This window comes from Colletotrichum destructivum, chromosome 1 (genome assembly GCF_034447905.1).
Source record: "Colletotrichum destructivum chromosome 1, complete sequence".
Classification (NCBI taxonomy): domain Eukaryota; kingdom Fungi; phylum Ascomycota; class Sordariomycetes; order Glomerellales; family Glomerellaceae; genus Colletotrichum; species Colletotrichum destructivum.
The window spans coordinates 3,205,154-3,222,559 of NC_085896.1; the positions used below are offsets into that span (position 1 = coordinate 3,205,154).

Here is a 17,406-nt window from a genome sequence, read left to right on the forward strand (position 1 = left end):
TCGGTGGGTTTTCATCTCTTCGAGACCCCGGAACATGGACATCGCACACCCCAACCCAACGTCGACCACGGTCAAGCGGCCCACAGCCCAGTGCCGCCCAATGGTTGGTAATCACAATTGGACAAAAAGGAGCTTCAGGCTTGCAGGCTCGCCGAGGCCCCCCTGTGACCAACCCTAGTCGCTGGGTCATGGAACTTTTCCCACGCGTCGGTGGGTGGACGTTGCCCCAGATGGGCACTGGCTACCTCCTACAGCACTGGCACCGGCACCGGCACTGGCCATAGAATAGCAATGGCAATGGTAAGCTCGGTGCGTCGAAATATCCATGTTGGATTTGCGACTGGATTTCCTTGAGATAATGCGCATCTCTGTGCCGGTGCCGTTGGTACGACCAGGCCTCCCTCTCTGGTGTCCGAGTTGAGGTAGCCCTACGGTTTGTCTTTTGTTTTACACCCTCTGTAACATGCCGCTATTACTCCATTCCTCTTGTGTGGTTGGTAGCCTGGGCCGGCTTCAGGAAATTCCGTCGTGGGATTTCCAAGTAGGTGGTTGAAGATATCAGCCGGGTACCATGGATACTGTGTAGGTAGTAGGTAGGTGTGCGCAAGGAGTCAAAAACAGAGGGTAGTAGGTAGCTAGCTACCTAGGCCTAGCTACCTAGGTAGGCCGGTTAGGCACGTAGGTCAGGCAGTATTAGTATTGGTCCATGGGTTTTGAGTGAGAGATAGAGAGAGAGAGAGTGTGGGAAGAGGCAAGGAAGACATGATCGTTAGGATGGAGGCACGTCTACAGCACAGATTGCACACTCCCCGCCACCCACACCCCTGCTGCCGCAGCTACGCAAGCCCTGGTCGCGCGTTCCCATTCCTCCCGTTGCCGAGAGAAACGTGCCTGCCCTACCTGAAGCTCGCTCACTGGTCGACGGGATGGTGATGACCGGCGTGCTGAGAACAGGAAACAGGAGAAGGCGCTTGCTGGTGCATTCGGCGGCATGCCAAACACCTGAAACCACCTTTCTCTCTTTCTGTCTGCAATATGCCTTGATGACTGCTTGCTGCCTATCTGTCATGTCTACCTACCTACCTACCTACCTACCTACAGCCTACCTGGCAATACAGGCATTCTTAGAAGACGACGACGGGACGTGGAGACAGCGCGTAGCGGAGCAGTCAGCACTCGGCAAGGGAAAGGGGAAAAAAGTGAAGAAAAAAAAAAGTTCGAGACCTCAATGACCCCAATTAATTATTTTGGCATCCAGACATCCCCTCTCTACTTTTTCCCCTTCTCCCTCCGGTGTCACTTTGGCGCACTCCACCATCCTAGGCTCAAGATCACTATCCTCTCCTGCTGTCTGCAGGAAATAGACCCCCTCTCTTTATCTTGTGCATAAGTGAAGTAAGAACATCACTGGGGCATTTCCCCCTTCTCTCTTCTTTTCTTCTTCTATTTTTCTCTCTTGGTCCAACAATTTCTCCCTCTGCCTTTTTTTTTTGCCTTTACCTACCTAGGGAAGAAGCCCATAGTATCAGCACCACCCACACCCACCAGCGATCACTTAGTGCCCATAGCACTATCCCTCTTTAGCCTACCCCCTGTAGTACGAGCGGCCCCCCTCACGCTCTCCCACGCAGGCGCAGACGCAGACACAGACGCAGAAGAGATCGATCCCTCCATCTCTCTTTCTGGACTGGACTGGTTCTGCTTGCTGCTCCTCCTCTCCTGCCTTTCCGACCGAGCAGCCCGCCGCCGCCCAACACAAAACACGAAAATCCTCCTCCCCTCAAACCCACCCTCACCTCTCCTCCCCCCAAAGCCTCTTTCCCCCCCACGAGGCCACATCTGATCCCAACGGCGACGATACGTCTAATCAAGACGACAACGCGATCCAGAGATTTCCATCTCTCCATACAATCACACCAACGACGATCAATCAGTAAAACGACTAACGCATCTCTCTTCCCGGCTTTCGCGGCGGCTGCTGAGGAAGGAAAAAAAAAAAACAAAGGCGAAGCTATCAACACAGAGAGACGGCCCTATCTCAGCGGCGATTTCCACCCCATACAGGCGAACTCGTTCCCGCACAGGGACGACGAAAATTTTCTCATCGACGACGCGAGACGCTACCACACAGATTGGTCTGCGAACATTTTCAAACAAACCGTCCATCTGTCGCCGCCTTTTCTCCTCCACGCAGAAAGGCCTACAAGAGCTGAGATCACTTCGCCGTAAGTACCTTCGCCGTCCCTTCCTGCTCGTGTTTTCCCCCCCTCCTCCCTTCTCACCACATCGCCCATTTCTCCGGACGCTTCCCAAACAAATTCGCTCCCAACAAACACTTCTGCCTGCGTCGCGCTGTGCTAACAACGCTTTGCCGAACGACAGACCCTAGAAGTGCATCATCCCCGTAATTTGGGCATCCTTTGTCTCTGGCCGCTGCAAAGTATACCCCTGGTACTCTTGCCTGCCGCAGTCGCGAATCACCCTCTCGGTATCAGCGGGCCATCTTTCTGGCTGGTGAGGATAAAAGATGGCGGACCAACATGAGGTCGACCTTGACTCGATAATCGACCGTCTCCTCGAGGTTCGGGGCAGCCGTCCTGGCAAGCAGGTTCAGCTCCTCGAGGCTGAGATTCGCTACCTGTGCACCAAGGCTCGCGAGATCTTCATCTCCCAGCCCATCCTCCTTGAGCTGGAGGCCCCAATCAAGGTAAGCAGTTTTCTTGTCCGTGGCTTGCATTGGTCATCAGCTTTCCCTCGCCCTCGCCTTGTAATCCCTGAATAGCACAGACCTGCTGACGCCGACCCCTCATTCAGATCTGCGGCGACATCCACGGACAATATTACGACCTGCTTCGTCTCTTTGAGTACGGCGGCTTCCCTCCCGAGGCCAACTACCTCTTCCTTGGTGACTACGTCGATCGTGGCAAACAGTCTCTCGAGACCATCTGCCTGTTGCTTGCCTACAAGATCAAGTACCCCGAGAACTTCTTCATCCTGCGCGGTAACCACGAATGTGCCTCCATCAACCGTATCTACGGCTTTTACGACGAGTGCAAGCGCCGCTACAACATCAAGCTATGGAAGACATTTACGGACTGCTTCAACTGCCTGCCTATCGCCGCTATCATCGACGAGAAGATTTTCACCATGCACGGTGGTCTCAGCCCTGACCTGAACTCCATGGAGCAGATTCGCCGCGTCATGCGACCCACCGACGTACGTTGTATCCTGTTATCGAGGCCAAGCCTTGGCCTGCCCTGTCGGGTTTCCTTTTCTCTTGGGTGTAGAGAGAAATATTGACGTCTTCTTTTCCAGATTCCCGACTGCGGTCTTCTCTGCGATCTTTTGTGGTCTGATCCCGACAAAGACATCACGGGCTGGAGCGAAAACGACAGAGGTGTCTCCTTCACCTTCGGTCCCGATGTTGTTTCCAGATTCCTCCAGAAGCACGACATGGATCTGATTTGCCGTGCCCATCAAGTCGTGGAAGACGGCTACGAGTTCTTCTCTAAGCGTCAGCTGGTTACTCTCTTCAGCGCACCGAACTACTGCGGAGAGTTTGACAACGCCGGAGCGATGATGAGTGTGGACGAGAGCTTGCTCTGCTCCTTCCAGGTGAGGGGAATACATTGGGATGACAGTGGACTCGTCGCATTGCTAACATCTCATGCCCTCGCAGATTCTGAAACCCGCTGAGAAGAAACAAAAGTACGTTCCCGGTGGTCTCGGAGGCAACAGCCGACCTGTCACTTCTCCCCGAAAGTCCGCTTCCAAGTGATTCTGAAGAGTTTATACGAACATGCACATCTTTCTAGGTTCGGCCGTCGTTAATTAGCTTCCCGCCCATCTCGACCGCACGACTCTTCCCCATCGACGCGGGTCATTCGCCCCGCCCCCGCTCTCCCACTTTCTGGATTCCCTAGGGGTCTCTCTCCGTCAACTCTTCAACCTGTCCGATTCTTCTCGAGCACACCCATCCGATCACAACCCGCGCAAACTGTTCACGATTACGGCTGTCTGGTAGCTGAAGATAAACACAAAAACACTGGAATTTGCAATGGCTACCACAACGTTTCACGTGTCTCTCTGTGCGGAACCCCATGGTGGACATGAACTCGCCTGGGGTCCAATAATGAGTGATTTGAACGCAATAGCGCACCCCAAGACACGAAGTTCGACGGTGGCTACTTTCGTCTTCACCGTTCACCAACCTGAGCAGTTGCATATCCCCCAAGACTGTTTCCTATCCGACTTGTCTTCACGTCAGCTGGGTGGTGGTCTATCGCGGTTGCGGGGACGTGACAGTGACCGCCCACTCTGTTCGTCTCGGTTTCTGATGCTCGCCTTGGAGTCTCGGCCTTGGGGATCTCTGCTGTGCCCCAGCTTAAGCACCGTGGCACCTGTATGACTATAATTTCACGCGGAACGGGGAGAACTAAGCCGGGCCGGAGTTGGCATTTTGGTGTCTAGGAGGGGAAGGAAGGTATCACATCGGCTGGGCAACATGAGCCCAATTCCTTTTTTTTTCTCTTCACTTTTTCTGGGAGAAAGGTCATGGGCGGCCACTTTGACTTCTCTCTTGCTTGTACTTCTCACCACTGATTTCGGTTTTTCTTTCTTATGCTGGAAAGGCATTTATCTGGTCCGTCGACGGAGGGCAGGCACCAAGACATCAGATCCTGCGATCATTCCTTGGTATATTCCTAGGATAAAATGACGTCCGACATCCTGATCCAAGTCAACAGTCTATGTAAACACATGAACGACACCCACCACTCAAGGTAGATTAGTGTATTGCTTTCATGGCCGGTGAAGACCGGCAGTGGTGAGCCTTCAATTTGAATGCTCCCCTTCTGTGGTTTATGTCTGCGCAACTTGAGCCATGAGATAGGTTGGGTAAAGGTTTCGAAACTACCAAGCTCGTGCTGTCTTGCTTGATGTTATAATGCAACGCATACATCCCTCCGCCACCTAATAGGCCGCATGAACGCCGCCTATCCCGGTCCACATTCCAGGTTCCTTCACCTCTGGCTGGCGAACACTGGACAACGATATGGCGAGGAATGCGTATATGTACTTGCGGAGGCGAGGCGTGTTGTTCGCACGACCTTGTCTACTACGACTGGCCCAGCCCCCCCTAAGCGGACAGGCGGAGGCCGGTGTCTCCAGATTGGCGCCGATCTTTTTGTAGCTCAGGCACAGTCCTCGCATTTCTCTTTGTTAGCATCGGCCGGCGGGTCGTCAAAATGCTGCCTCGGCAGCATGCCGGCGGACGACATCTCGGTCTTGGCCTTCTGACCCGTGTTGGCGCGTGCGGCGCCGATGGCGTCACGGACCGCCTCGCTGAGTGTGCTCTGCTCCTGTTCGGCAGCGGATGTGGTGGTGGTGATGTTCGGAGCGTCCTCACCGGTGGGTGTCTTATTGGCGTTGGCGGGGTGCTTCTTCAGCTGGGAGACGACGTCAGAGGCGGATGAGGGAGCCATTGTCGGTGCCTCTGCTATTGCGTCCGAAGCTAGAGAGACTTGGGTACTAGGTGTCGTTGTGTCGGGAGTGGGCTTCGCGTGCTTGCGGTCGACGTGACCGAGGTCCCTATTGGGCTGGATGACGTCGCGGAGACGGCGCTTCAGCTCCTTGGTCTCGGGGAAGCCTCCCTCGGTCTTGCGGTCCCAGAGGATCGTGGTCGAGGTCGTTTCGGCGCCGGCGGGAAGGTGAGTCAGAGTGACTATGAAAGCCCCGCCTGTGGAAGGCTGGAGAGCGACTTCACCGATGGATGTTGAAAATGTCGAAAGGAGCTCCTGGGCAAACTAATGGTTGAGAATGCGTATTAGTGAGAGGGCCGTTTGGTAAGGCTAAACTCGGGGACGTATTAAGAGGGTAGAGGCGATCCGGAAGATGATCGAATTCCGAGGACGGGCAAACTAGCAAGCCAAGACGATGAGAAGAGATAACTGAGGGGTACCGGGGCCGTGTAAAGGAGTGAGGTCATCTGCAGTTAACCTCCCGTGTCTAACCAGGGTAGAACGGTGTTGCCGGTATGGGGTAGCGCAAAGAGGTGCAGGTGCCAAAGGAAGACGGAGCTGGGAAGTACAATGTCTTCTGGATTGGACTTACATATGCTGCGCGAAGCATCCACTTACACTGAGTGCAGAACTGGATGGCAACGCGGGGCAGCAGCGTCGGTGTAGAAACCGATGCTGACTGCGTTGGGGGAGGTACGTCGGCCATTATTAGGCATCAGGGGATTGAAATCCGCGGGGGATGACGTGGAGAGGGGAGTCGAGTTGACAAGACGCTGATCTTCCAGACGTCGGCAGGCGGATCTAGATGTGCACGGCGGATGCCCGTTGCGTGCGGGGGTTTCGGCTTCCAAGCTCAGCTTTTCTGGGAGCCAAGCGGAAGGAAGGCTGTTCGTCGGTGGGTGAGGTTCGCAGTCGTCGACGCAGGATCTTTCTGAGGAAATCGAGACCAGCCAATGTGCACACAATATCGTCGGTGCTCGGATGCCGTTTTTGGCGCGTGCGAATGATGACGCTTGTGGAACTGGGAGGTCGCGCCTCACTAGCATCAAGTTTGTCCTGCGTCATCGGACGACGAGGGCTGGCGAAGAGGGAAGGCGGGCGCCCATCCTGGCTAGCCGCCTCTGGATGATAGGGTAAGCGTGCAGCGGAACTGTGGCTAAGCAGCAGTCGGCTGACAAAGACAGGAAGGCATGTAAATAAATAAAAACGAGATAAAAAAGAAGGCCCCGCCGGAGGTATTAAAAAAAAGAAAAAAAAGAACTGGAAACAGACATCAGACACGGCGGTTGCGGCTACGCTGCAAACAGCACCAGCTGGCTACAGCTGGTGCTTCTCTCCAAGCCGTTCCCTGGTCAGGAACACACTAATCCGTCAGGAGGACTGCAAAGGGGCCTGCAGAAACGGGCCCCAGCTTGCTGGGTGCAGCAGGTGGCTCGAATACCTTGCAGTAATTCAGGTACGGGTGGAGCAGCGAAAGTAGACGAGGATGCATTAACAGGGGGGAGATGTTGTCGGCCGAACACAACGCTGAAGATCCAGCAGCTGTGGTGCCAAAATCGGCGGGGCTCACCATTGCGCTCCCTATCAAGATTGAGCGAACTTTTGTGCTTGCTTTCTCATTCGAAGGGTTTGTTTCTGCTAGAATCACGCTTGTGATGCTCGTCCACGGCTCAATCCAGGCAAGAGACAACAGCTGGCCGAAACGGGACGAATGGCAACCGAAAAGGGACGGAGCTCCGCCCGGCAATGTCGAGGGAGAAGTCAACGGACGACCTTGAACGAACGACAAATCCGACCGACTTTCGGCTGTATCGTACCCAGTATCTGTACAGGGAGTACTCTGTACAGAGGATGCTATAGAGATAGTGCGTGGACAACGAATTTGTTTGCGGTCTGGTCAACGTACACATAACCCCCCTCCCCCCCCCCAAGCGGAAATGAATTCATCCTCAATTCGGCTTAAACAGTAGCCATCCTGCCCATGCCTGGCACGGTACCTCCTCCTCTCCTCTCTCAACCCCCAGTCTGGTGGTGGTCAATGAACCGGCCAATGCAGATAGCATAAAGCACAGCAAAAGAGAAGGGCGAAGGGATTTCGCAAATGTCTCGGGGTGGGGTACTCTCTCACTTGAATGCTGAATAAATACTGCCCCAAAGAAATATGCTTGGGCATTCGAGGCACGGAAGAAAAAGGCTTGTCAAGCCCGTTTTCCCTCAACCCATCCGTCGTTGCTTTTTGCTGTCAGCCGCCTGACGCCAGCCGCCACTTGATTAACAATGGTCTGATGGCCCGATGTCTCTGTCACTGGCGAATTGTCTGTTCTCAGGCCTCTGGGTCGTGATCGTGTCTTTGCCATAATGACCGAGGCTTCGACCCAAGATGGTTCGCTGCTTGCTTGCCACACCGGTCCCGCAATGCGGCCACTGGTTGGCTGAAATGACTTGATATGGGGCCACCGCCGCAGATGCGAGTGATTTCGTGGCTCCACAAGCGCGACGCAGGCATGTGCAGTGTACTCTGAAGCAAGCCTGGGAAGGGGCTTTGACGATCTGCCCTCCTGTGGAACCCACCTATTCATTCCATGGATTGTGCTTCAGGATGCATATCGACAATACTAAGGTTGGCTAGTTGCCATCAGCAATGCACTGTCCAGTGCACATTCCAATCAACATAAGCAGCCACGGAAAATGGAGGTTTTCTTCTCTTCTCTCTTCCCTCTTTCACGGAGATAAGGTGATTGATAGATCGAAGCTATTCACACACTCGGTGCGGAATATTGTGGAAGGGGAGCAGACGAGACAAACCGCTGAAGTGGAAGGAGTACAGGACATCAAGAGAATTATTACATGCTGAAGAGCTGCCCACCGGAAAAAAAAGCCTCCCCCCGTGACCTCCTCCTCCCCAATGACAGCAGAAATTGGACAACATAGAAGCATTATCGTAGCAGAGGCCATTGCCTCTTCACTCTCTCGCATCCCCTCCCGCTTCCTCTTTCGCCTACCTCCTAGCTGACCTTGGTCGTTCCCCAACATTACTGACCCGTGTGTCGCTGTCGGTGTCTTTTCGCCTTGTTCCGTAGAGGCAAGGGTGAAAAGACATGTCTCTTGGCTGGTAACATTGGACCTTTTGCCCCTTCCCAATGCTGGGGACAATTTTGTGCTTTTCCTCGACTCCGTGCTGGTCTAGGACTTTTGAATTACGATGATTCCACGACCGCGTAATAAAACCAATACCGTTTTTTTCCGGTTCTTCGAGATCGGGGTTCGCTCGCTGTTTTTGGGAGGTTGCTGCAATCCCCATAGCCCTGGGGGGTTTGGTATTCCACGCGTAAAAAGAGAAAAATGACAATCCGATCGGAGCGTTTCGATTGTTCCGATACCAACACCGCTGACCCATGAGAAACATTGCTCTACATTACCACACAGCATCCGCCGCTTTGTTGTGGTGCATAAGGGTCTTCACCGCGGGGGACGGCACCCCAAACTGATGGAACCATGTAGTCCCTCGTGCTGTTGCAGTAGGCGATGATACTAAAACAAGATGGATTAGTCACCGACTCGTCCGGTCGCGATGGCTCCTGAGTCAATTGACCCGGTTGATAGCACATCGACAGTGACATTAGCTGACAACGGTAAAGACGTACCTCTTAGAAGCATTGCTCACGGGAATGCGCTCCCTCTCAAGGTCTTCACGCAAGCGGTTGTTGAGTTCCGTCAGTCGTCTCAACTTTAGGTCGGCCATCGACTGCTTGTTCTTCTTAATCTGCGACGGGTCGCCGACATCACGAGAGGTGTACTGAGGCATCGCGGCGGTGGGTCGGGGGGCTGAAGACTTGGACGACGACGGAATCGAGGACGACGCGGCGGTGACGGAAGCGTCAGCGGGTTGTCGTCGTGATGATTTGTCGTCGAGGCGAGGCTGATGGACCTGATCCTGCCGCTGACGAGAGGTAGAAGAAGAGGCTGTGGCGGCGGCTACAGCAGAGGATTCGGCGGCGGCGGCGGTGGTGTTGTGAGAAGGACGTTCCTGTTGAGAGAGCATATCGTGTCAGTTTGATTAAAGTTTCCCTCCTTTGACTCCGCTTTGGCGGTGGTTGCCGCGTTTTCCCACCACCCGGTGGTACGAGCTCAGTTCAGGGCGGGAGATGGGGGGAGTTAAATGGACGGTCGGGGGCGAGAAACTCACAGCAACGAGACGGCGGGGGAATTCAGAGAGTGATAAAGGCCGGTTTCGATCGAAGCGAATCGACAAAGGAAAGAGCGTCGGGGGGTGATTGGATTGGGGGGGGAAAGGATTGCCAGCGTCAAGATGGGTAGGTTGGTTGCTCGGATAATGGGTTTGGTTTTGGGAAAGCAAAGCAAAGGAGAGGACGGGACGGGCGACGGGGAAGGAGGAGCGAGAGGCCAGAGCGGTCCAGCAGTTGGGGGACTCGAACAAAACTGGCAGACGCAGAGAGGGAGAGGGAGAGGGATGGAGGGAGTGCGAGAGAAAGACTGAGAAAGAGAGGGACCTGGACTGGGACGGCCCTGGGGCCTGGGACTGTGTGCAAAGGCTGGGATTGGATTGGATTGCGGAGCCCTGAGAAGGTTCCCCTAACATGAAAGGAAAGGTCAGTGGTCAATGGATACAAGGTTACTTCTTGCGCTAGGGCCACCATGCGCGCCATTGAAGCAACGACCGCTCCATTCCCTTCAGGTGCCTACCTACACAGCGTCGCGCATGCGAAGCGAAGCGAAGCAAGAGTCATTGCCAGCTGTTGACGGGATTGATAGCAACATATGCATGCAGATGTATCCCTAAGGACTTAGTGCATGTGGTTTGTTGATATGCTTGTTTGCTCGTTTGTGTGTTTGCTTGCTTGTTTGCTGATATTGCCGAAGCTGCTGAAGTTGCTGCATGCCTACCTACCTAGGTAGTGGACTATCTGTCTAAGTAGTAGGTAGGCTGGCTGGTAGCCCGCTGCTGATGGTGGATGATATCCCCATACAGTCAACAGTCGGCCAGCAAGGGCCCGGGGTGGATGCCCCCAGCGGGGGTGTTCGCTGTGGTTCCAGTCGCCTCGCAATATTGAGAAGAGTCGCTGTGCACGGACCCGTCCGGTGTACGCCGACTCTGTCGGGATTGGCTGAAAACTGGCTGAAGCGGGCAATCTCCCAAATTTGGGTTTCCCCTAGTCGGACTGGCAAACTCCGATTTTCCCCTTGGAATCGCTCCTCCCACGCATCGCAAGATGTGAGATCTTAACGAGAACCAGCTTGCAACATTCGCAATGATGACGGGAGTGAACAAACACTGTGTCAACACCTTGGGCATCGTGTGGCGAGCCCAACCTACAAATCACTTTTCAGAACGCCGTGCCGAGACCCGCCCCGTCTCGAATTCACTTTGACTCTGCTCTGCCAACTTTGAGTGCTTTACGTTCTTCATGTGGCATTTTGTGTCCGCCTCGTTGAACCGCTGGAGCCAATGGGTGCCATGGATTATTTGTGAGAGTTGTCGTATGGTGAGGTATCATCGAGTAGTTTGGGCATCGAGATGTCATGGAACCCGCCACGCGCAGAGTGCTGCTTTCGGCCGGGCTGGCGACCTTGCCATCTCCGTCAGACAAAGAACGGGGCGCTACTAAGGGCCTAAGGTTGAATGGACATGCTCATAGGAACCTGTGGCGCAATGATCTCCGTGGGCAACATGCTCATGAGATTCGCCGATACAATGTCAGTCTTTCTCTGGTGCTGCCCTACATATGGGTACAACAATACTTGTCGTTTCGTCGTGCTGCAAGGCGTAAACCGTAAACCGGCTGGGGAGGCCAAAACGGCGCTGTTTCTCTTTTCGAATGTGAATGTGCAGACACTCCCTGCAACACGATTTAAGAGTCCAAATCGGTTTGATCCATCTGCCGTTCTACCGAAGAGTGTGTGTAGTCAAGGTCTGCCTTGGCCTGTGGAGGCGCGGCCCGGGACTCTTCTACACGTGCATGCTGCTCCAGGGTCTACATCGTAGAGCAAGTTCGGGGAACCTTTGGGCCGGAGGCAGATGAAGCTGATAAGGCCGAAATCGGGAACTTAACAAACGCAACATCAACGCAATGTGCACTCGAGTTGGCAATCGTCCCAGAGTTTCTTCGGCAGCCAGTCGCCAATCCCGTCACTAAAGCGTCATCCATCATCGTTGTCAATGCCAGCTTCCACTCGTTCGCCTGCCTTCCCTGCAGACTGCCGAATTTGGGACGATGCAGTAACAAGCAGGTATGCCCTGTGGCCCTTCCAGCCCAGCGTCGGCTGACATAATCTCAGCATCACGTGACATCTGTTTCCCGTCGTGCACGGACTCTCCAGCCCCTCAGGACTCGCATAGCGGCCACACACGAAATTGAAAAATTCCTTTGGTCGTGATCCGCCTCTATTCAGCAACGCCAAAACGCAACTCGAGCGACAGCCAAGTCAATATCCCGCTCGCACTCAAAGGCTTGCGCTCGCAACTCCTCATACCAGAGACCCTCTCGAGAATACCGTTTTCCCGCAGAGGAGGTTGCCCATTATGGTGAGTCATATCGCTCCCAAGGTCTCTCCCGACCCGGCGCCCAAGAAATTCTCCGCCCAGTCTTGACGCTACCCCTCTCTCTGACTCTCTTTCACTTTGATGCCACGAGGCGTCATCTTCCTTTGCGACAGATGTAGAATGGAGTATTGACAATCTACTACAGCCTCCTCCACCCCACCAGAAGCCCGAAAATGTTCTGAAGCGCGCCCACGAGCTCATCGGCGTCAACCAGGTCCCCGCCGCCTTGACCCTCCTCCACGAGCACATCACCTCGAAGCGAAGCCGAAATGTTCCCATCGCGTCGTTGGAGCCGGTGATGCTCCTGTTGGTCGAGCTTTCCGTCGAGCAGAAGAAGGGAAAGCTGGCCAAGGATGCCCTGTACCAGTACAAGAACATCAGTCAGAACACCAACGTCGGAACCATCGAGGTCGGTCATCTTGTTGTCGCGGGCATTAGTCAGGGCAACTGTCACTAACAAGCTACGTACAGCTGGTTCTCAAGAAGTTCATCGAGCTCGCCGCCGAGAAGGTGACCGCCGCCCAGGCCAAGGCCGACGAGGTCCAGTCCAGCATCGAGGCTAACACCTCCACCACCAATGTCGACGACCTGGAGGCTAGCGAAACCCCCGAGTCTATCCTCCTCGCCACCGTCTCCGGCGAGCAGTCCCGCGATCGTACTGACCGTGCCATCGTCACCCCGTGGCTCAAGTTCCTCTGGGAGGCTTACCGTACCGTCCTCGACATCCTCCGCAACAATGCTCGTCTCGAGGTCCTCTATCAGAGCACGGCCATGCAGGCCTTCGATTTCTGCCTCAAGTACACCAGGAAGACCGAGTTCCGCAGACTCTGCGAGCTGCTCCGCAACCATGTCCAGACCGCCGCCAAGTATTCGGCCCAGATGCACGCCATCAATCTGAGCGATCCCGACACCCTCCAGCGTCACTTGGAGACCCGTTTCCAGCAGCTCAATGTTGCCGTCGAGCTCGAGCTCTGGCAAGAGGCCTTCCGTTCCGTCGAGGACATCCATACCTTGCTCAACCTCAGCAAGCGCCCTCCCAAGAATATTATGATGGCGAACTACTACGAGAAGCTTACCCGTATCTTCCTCGTTGGAGAGAACTACCTCTTCCATGCTGCCGCTTGGTCCAGATACTACACCCTTCTGCGCCAGTCCGCTGCCGTCGTTGCTAGTGGACAGGGTAAGAAGGCCGACAACCCTCCGGCTACCGAGAACGACCTTCAGAAAGCTGCCTCGTTTGTGCTGTTGTCCGCTCTCGCTATTCCCGTCATCAGCACCACTCGCTCCCGCGGTGCCATGGTTGACTTTGACGAGTCGAGAAAGAACAAAAACGCTCGTCTCACCCACCTCCTCGGTATGGGCCAGGCCCCTACCCGTGCCGGCCTCTTCCGCGACGCCCTTGCTAAGCAGATGCTGAAGCGTGCCCGTCCCGAGATTCGCGACCTCTACAACATCCTTGAAGTTGACTTCCATCCCCTCTCCATTTGCGAGAAGATCTCTCCCATCCTGACCAAGATCGGCGCGGATGCCGAGATGGAGAAGTACATTCTGCCTCTTCAGCAGGTCATCCTCACCAGACTTTTCCAGCAGCTGTCCCAGGTGTACGAGACCGTTGACTTAGGCTTTGTTGAACGTCTGGCCCAATTTCCCGAGCCCTTCCAGGTTACTCGTGGCACCATCGAGAAGTTCATCATGAACGGTAACAAGAAGGGTGACCTGGCCATCCGCATGGACCATGCCACCGGTGTCCTAAGCTTCGACAATGATGTCTTCTCTTCCGCCAAGGCTGCTCACGCCGGTGCCGCCGCTGGCTCCGCCGAGGCCGACGGTAGCTCCGTTCAGCGTCTCCAGAGCACTCCTTCCGAGATCGTCCGCTCTCAGCTCACTCGTCTTGTCAAGTCTCTTCACACCACCTGCTTCTACATCGACCCCAGCTACAACCAGTCCCTGGTTGCCGCTAGGGAAGCTGCTCTTGAGCGTGCTCGTGCTGGTGCCGAGCAGGAGCACCACGCCATCCTCGCCCGGAAAGATATTATCCAGAAGCGCAAGGAGGAGGCTTCTGAGGCTCAGGCTCGCAAGGAGAAGGAGAACGCCCGCCAGAAGCGTCTCCGTGAGCAACTGCTCCAGGAGGCTGAGGACAAGCGCCTCGCTGCAGAGCAGAAGGAGCGTGAGGAAAAGCGCATGAAGGCTGAGCGTGATCGCGTCCGCAAGGAGGAGCTGAAGAAGCAGATCGCCGATCTCAAGATCGGCACCAAGACCATCGATCTGGACTTGGAGAACCTTGACAACCTCGACTCCGGAGCCATTCACGCCATCAAATTAGAGCAGCTCAAGCGCGAGAAGAACGATGTTAACGAGAAGCTCCGTATCGTCTGGAAGCGTATCGACCACTTGGAGCGTGCGTTCAGAAAGGAGGAAGCCAAGAAGCTGGGCGAAGACTACCAGAAGCAGATCGAGAAGGACCGCGCTACGTACGAGGCTGTCAAGGCCCAGACGCTGAAGGAGGCCGAGATCAAGCACAAGGAGAGCGTCGAGCTCAAGCACCGTCTGACCCGTCTCATGCCCGAGTACGAGTCTTTCCGCGCCAACCTTCACGAACGTCGCCGCGACGAGTTCGAGAAGCGTCGCAGAGACGCAGAGAGAGAGTTGGAGAAGCAGATCGCCGCGCGCAAGAAGGAGTACCGCGAGCGCAAGCTCCGCGAGAAGCGCGAGCGCGAAGAGCAAGAGAGAGTCCTGCGGGAGGCCGAAGAGCGTGCTGCCAAGGAGAAGGAGGAGCAGGAGAAGCGTGCCGAGGCCAAGAGAGCCGAGATGCAGCGTCTCAAGGAGCAGCGCGAACAGGAGCGCCAGGAGGGTCTGGAGAAGGCCGCTCTCCAGGCGAGACGCGAGGAGGAGGCTTTGGCTCGTCGCAAGGCCGAGAGAGAAGCCCAGCGGACGGCACCGCCTTCCCGCGTGCCCGAGCGTGGTGCCGAGTCCTCTGTTCCCGAGGGCCGTCGCCCGCTCAACCTGCCCGGTGCCGGCAAGTGGCGCGAGCGCGAGGCCGCCGCCAAGCCCACCTCGCCCGCCAACGCAGACTCAGCCCCTCCCGCCCGCGCACCTCCGGTTCGTGCCCCCGTGGAGCGTACCGAGTCTGGCGACCGCCCAAGTGCCGGCGGCCCGCCCCGCCTCAACCTCGCCGGCAACAAACCAAGCTGGCGTGAGCGTGAGGCCGCCCGGGCCAGCGCCGGTGGTGCCAGCGACAGCGCGCCCCCACCCCGCGCCGGCGGCGGGGCCTCCTTCGACCGGGGCGGCTCTAGCCGTGACGACCGCGAGAACGGCCGCCCTGGACCCGAGCGCACCGGCTCGCCCGCGACGCCCGCGGAGCCCCTTAAGCCGTCGGGTGCTCCGGGCAAGTGGGTTCCCCGTCACCTTCGCGACAAGGCCTAAACGTCTTGAGGGATATGGTCTGTCATCGTGGAAAACGGGAGAACGAAGAGTGGTTACTTCAGTCTGCATCGGCGTTCTAGGTTAGGCAGGAAGTTGTTTTAAAAAGGATGTACTCTAGAGCCCCCCCGGAACGAGGATGGTTTCCCTTCTTACAGCGGGGGGAAGCTAGAATGGAAGTAACAGATGGCCTTTAAACGTCGATCAGGACGGGGGTGAAACGTGACATGACTTTTTGGCATAGCTTCTTGCTCGAATTCAAATTTTGCACTCGTATAAACCTTGTTCTGGTCTCATAGCCCCATTCGCGTGAAGGGTCGATCGATATCATGGGTACCTTTGGTGCGAGAAGGCGACTTGCCGTAACCCGAGACTGTTGCACGCCCAAGCATTTGTTAATGAGCCATGAGAAAGAGAAATGGAAAAGGGGGGGGGGCTACTTGTCGCTTTCGGGAGTCAAGTGATGAGCTCCGAGGCGGTGTACAACCTGGCACTGGAGGGCGGCAGCGAGGCAGCGAGGCAGCTTAGCGTGCTTGAGTGCCTCTTGTCAGGGGACTACACTGGGGAATCGAATCCAACAACATTAACGTCCAGGTAGCTTGAAATACTAGAAAACCGACCAACTCAGGCACGCCAAGACGAATGTCGCCGGCCTGTCAGAGCCAGACGTCTCGCTCCGGCGACTCCGCTCGGGACGAGCAAGTAGCGGTCTTGACGATCCTTCTGGAGTCTAGACTACGGACACTTTCCATGGCCGGGAGAGGCACCTCTGCAGCCTCGAAGAGATCTTAATAAGCCTCGTGGGCTTTTGTGCAATGAGTCGGGCCTCATTTTTCAGCTCTCGTCTTCATCCATACGAGCGAGATTTGGTCGGGGAATGTCAACATAAGGGGAAGAAAGAACGTAGGGGGTGAAGATAAGATTATCATGGAGGTCGATGCTTTTTCGAGGCCAGAAGAGAACCCGTCCCAAGACGGTTCACAATAAGCTTAGATTCAGGAGCTTGGGGATCCTTGGGGTGAGAACTGTTTGAGCAGCCACAAACTTGTGCTTGACCTCGCCCGGCTTAGCACTTTGTCTAGTCGGCGTATCTCAGTGGTCGGGCAGAGTGGTGGGTAGCGGCTTTTTCAGGTGTGCATCCTTGGCCTGGCTGCATTGGCATTGGACCGACGCCGTAGACGGGTGTTGAGGGGCGCGGCTTTTCTGGTCGAGTCTTTGTTTTCAGATGGTGAGAAGGAGTCGATAAAACTCCTACCTGCACCAAGGGTTCGTTGCCACGGACGGATTTTTGGTCTTTGTTGTGACGGCAGCGGTCTGCATGGGATGGCAGTATTTCCAGCAAACATCATCTGAATGTTGAGCTGGCTCGGATGCATTGACACAAGATCTATTGTGTCTAGTACCACAAGCATTTACGTAAGCGATCACATTCAGCAGCTCTCACTGGAGTGCCGACCGCTCGGGTTCGAAAACGCCTCGAGGCCGGGAGGTATCTCTGTTGGAAGCATGGTAGTTGACTGTCAAAGGGAACGGCAGGTACAGTGGCATGGGTATCTAGTACAGTCGAGTTGCATCAAGACCCGATCTGACCTCACGGGACTTGAGTAGGCGAAATATCGCCATGTTTCAATCGTCTACCGTAACGTGTAAAGTCACAGAGCCCACAATGGAGTAGTGACGGTTTGTTTATAGCTCGAGCGAGCCGCTGTAAACAGTACAGACCCGCGGATTCGCAGTGTGTCTCGTATCCCGGACGATGGTGGCACCCCGAGCAGTCGGGTCTCCTCGGTTGGAGGTATGCAGCTGAGGGTCTAGCCGTGCTCGCCTGCAGTTAAGGGGCCTGTGTCTGGACCATCGCGTATTTAAGTTGGCAGGCAGCCTGACAGCCCTACTAGCGGCCAATAA

The 17,406-nt window shown here is 55.5% G+C and overlaps 4 protein-coding genes across 4 annotated transcripts; 2 read left to right on the plus strand and 2 right to left on the minus strand.

Moving 5' to 3' along the window:
* The first annotated feature begins 1,780 nt into the window (after positions 1 to 1,780).
* Positions 1,781 to 4,855, plus strand: CDEST_00967 (Putative serine-threonine protein phosphatase). The gene is made up of 6 exons (XM_062917126.1): positions 1,781 to 2,225; positions 2,383 to 2,707; positions 2,815 to 3,216; positions 3,316 to 3,615; positions 3,680 to 3,708; positions 3,816 to 4,855. The coding sequence occupies exons 2-6, from the start codon at positions 2,528 to 2,530 to the stop codon at positions 3,829 to 3,831; spliced, it is 927 nt and encodes a 308-aa protein (XP_062773177.1). The 5' UTR covers positions 1,781 to 2,225; positions 2,383 to 2,527; the 3' UTR covers positions 3,832 to 4,855.
* A 332-nt stretch (positions 4,856 to 5,187) lies between these two features.
* On the minus strand, positions 5,188 to 7,318 carry CDEST_00968 (Putative selenoprotein, Rdx-type). Its single transcript, XM_062917127.1, has 2 exons — positions 6,112 to 7,318; positions 5,188 to 5,804 (listed from the first exon to the last, which is right to left on the minus strand). Exons 1-2 carry the CDS (start codon positions 6,223 to 6,225, stop codon positions 5,193 to 5,195), a joined length of 726 nt encoding a protein of 241 aa, XP_062773178.1. The 5' UTR covers positions 6,226 to 7,318; the 3' UTR covers positions 5,188 to 5,192.
* A 650-nt stretch (positions 7,319 to 7,968) lies between these two features.
* CDEST_00969 (Putative G-protein gamma) lies at positions 7,969 to 10,388 on the minus strand. The gene is made up of 3 exons (XM_062917128.1): positions 9,706 to 10,388; positions 9,164 to 9,546; positions 7,969 to 9,050 (listed from the first exon to the last, which is right to left on the minus strand). Exons 1-3 carry the CDS (start codon positions 10,117 to 10,119, stop codon positions 8,930 to 8,932), a joined length of 918 nt encoding a protein of 305 aa, XP_062773179.1. The 5' UTR covers positions 10,120 to 10,388; the 3' UTR covers positions 7,969 to 8,929.
* A 1,493-nt stretch (positions 10,389 to 11,881) lies between these two features.
* On the plus strand, positions 11,882 to 15,776 carry CDEST_00970 (Putative proteasome component (PCI) domain, eukaryotic translation initiation factor 3 subunit A). The gene is made up of 3 exons (XM_062917129.1): positions 11,882 to 12,063; positions 12,227 to 12,490; positions 12,553 to 15,776. Exons 1-3 carry the CDS (start codon positions 12,061 to 12,063, stop codon positions 15,502 to 15,504), a joined length of 3,219 nt encoding a protein of 1,072 aa, XP_062773180.1. The 5' UTR covers positions 11,882 to 12,060; the 3' UTR covers positions 15,505 to 15,776.
* The last annotated feature ends 1,630 nt before the right edge of the window (positions 15,777 to 17,406 follow it).

What these genes read in the sequence shown, in the direction of transcription:
- CDEST_00967 (XM_062917126.1), top strand. Translation starts at nt 2,528, where the DNA reads ATGGCGGACCAACATGAGGTCGACCTTGACTCGATAATCGACCGTCTC. An exon ending in AGCTGGAGGCCCCAATCAAG is followed by an intron (nt 2,708 to 2,814) that starts GTAAGCAGTTTT and finishes CCCCTCATTCAG; the next exon opens with ATCTGCGGCGACATCCACGG. An exon ending in GCTTGCTCTGCTCCTTCCAG is followed by an intron (nt 3,616 to 3,679) that starts GTGAGGGGAATA and finishes ATGCCCTCGCAG; the next exon opens with ATTCTGAAACCCGCTGAGAA.
- CDEST_00968 (XM_062917127.1), bottom strand. Translation starts at nt 6,225, where the DNA reads ATGGCCGACGTACCTCCCCCAACGCAGTCAGCATCGGTTTCTACACCG. An exon ending in GGATGCTTCGCGCAGCATAT is followed by an intron (nt 5,805 to 6,111) that starts GTAAGTCCAATC and finishes CTCAACCATTAG; the next exon opens with TTTGCCCAGGAGCTCCTTTC.
- CDEST_00970 (XM_062917129.1), top strand. An exon ending in CCAACGTCGGAACCATCGAG is followed by an intron (nt 12,491 to 12,552) that starts GTCGGTCATCTT and finishes AGCTACGTACAG; the next exon opens with CTGGTTCTCAAGAAGTTCAT.
- CDEST_00969 (XM_062917128.1), bottom strand. Translation starts at nt 10,119, where the DNA reads ATGTTAGGGGAACCTTCTCAGGGCTCCGCAATCCAATCCAATCCCAGC. An exon ending in TCCCCCGCCGTCTCGTTGCT is followed by an intron (nt 9,547 to 9,705) that starts GTGAGTTTCTCG and finishes CTCTCTCAACAG; the next exon opens with GAACGTCCTTCTCACAACAC. An exon ending in GTGAGCAATGCTTCTAAGAG is followed by an intron (nt 9,051 to 9,163) that starts GTACGTCTTTAC and finishes ATCTTGTTTTAG; the next exon opens with TATCATCGCCTACTGCAACA.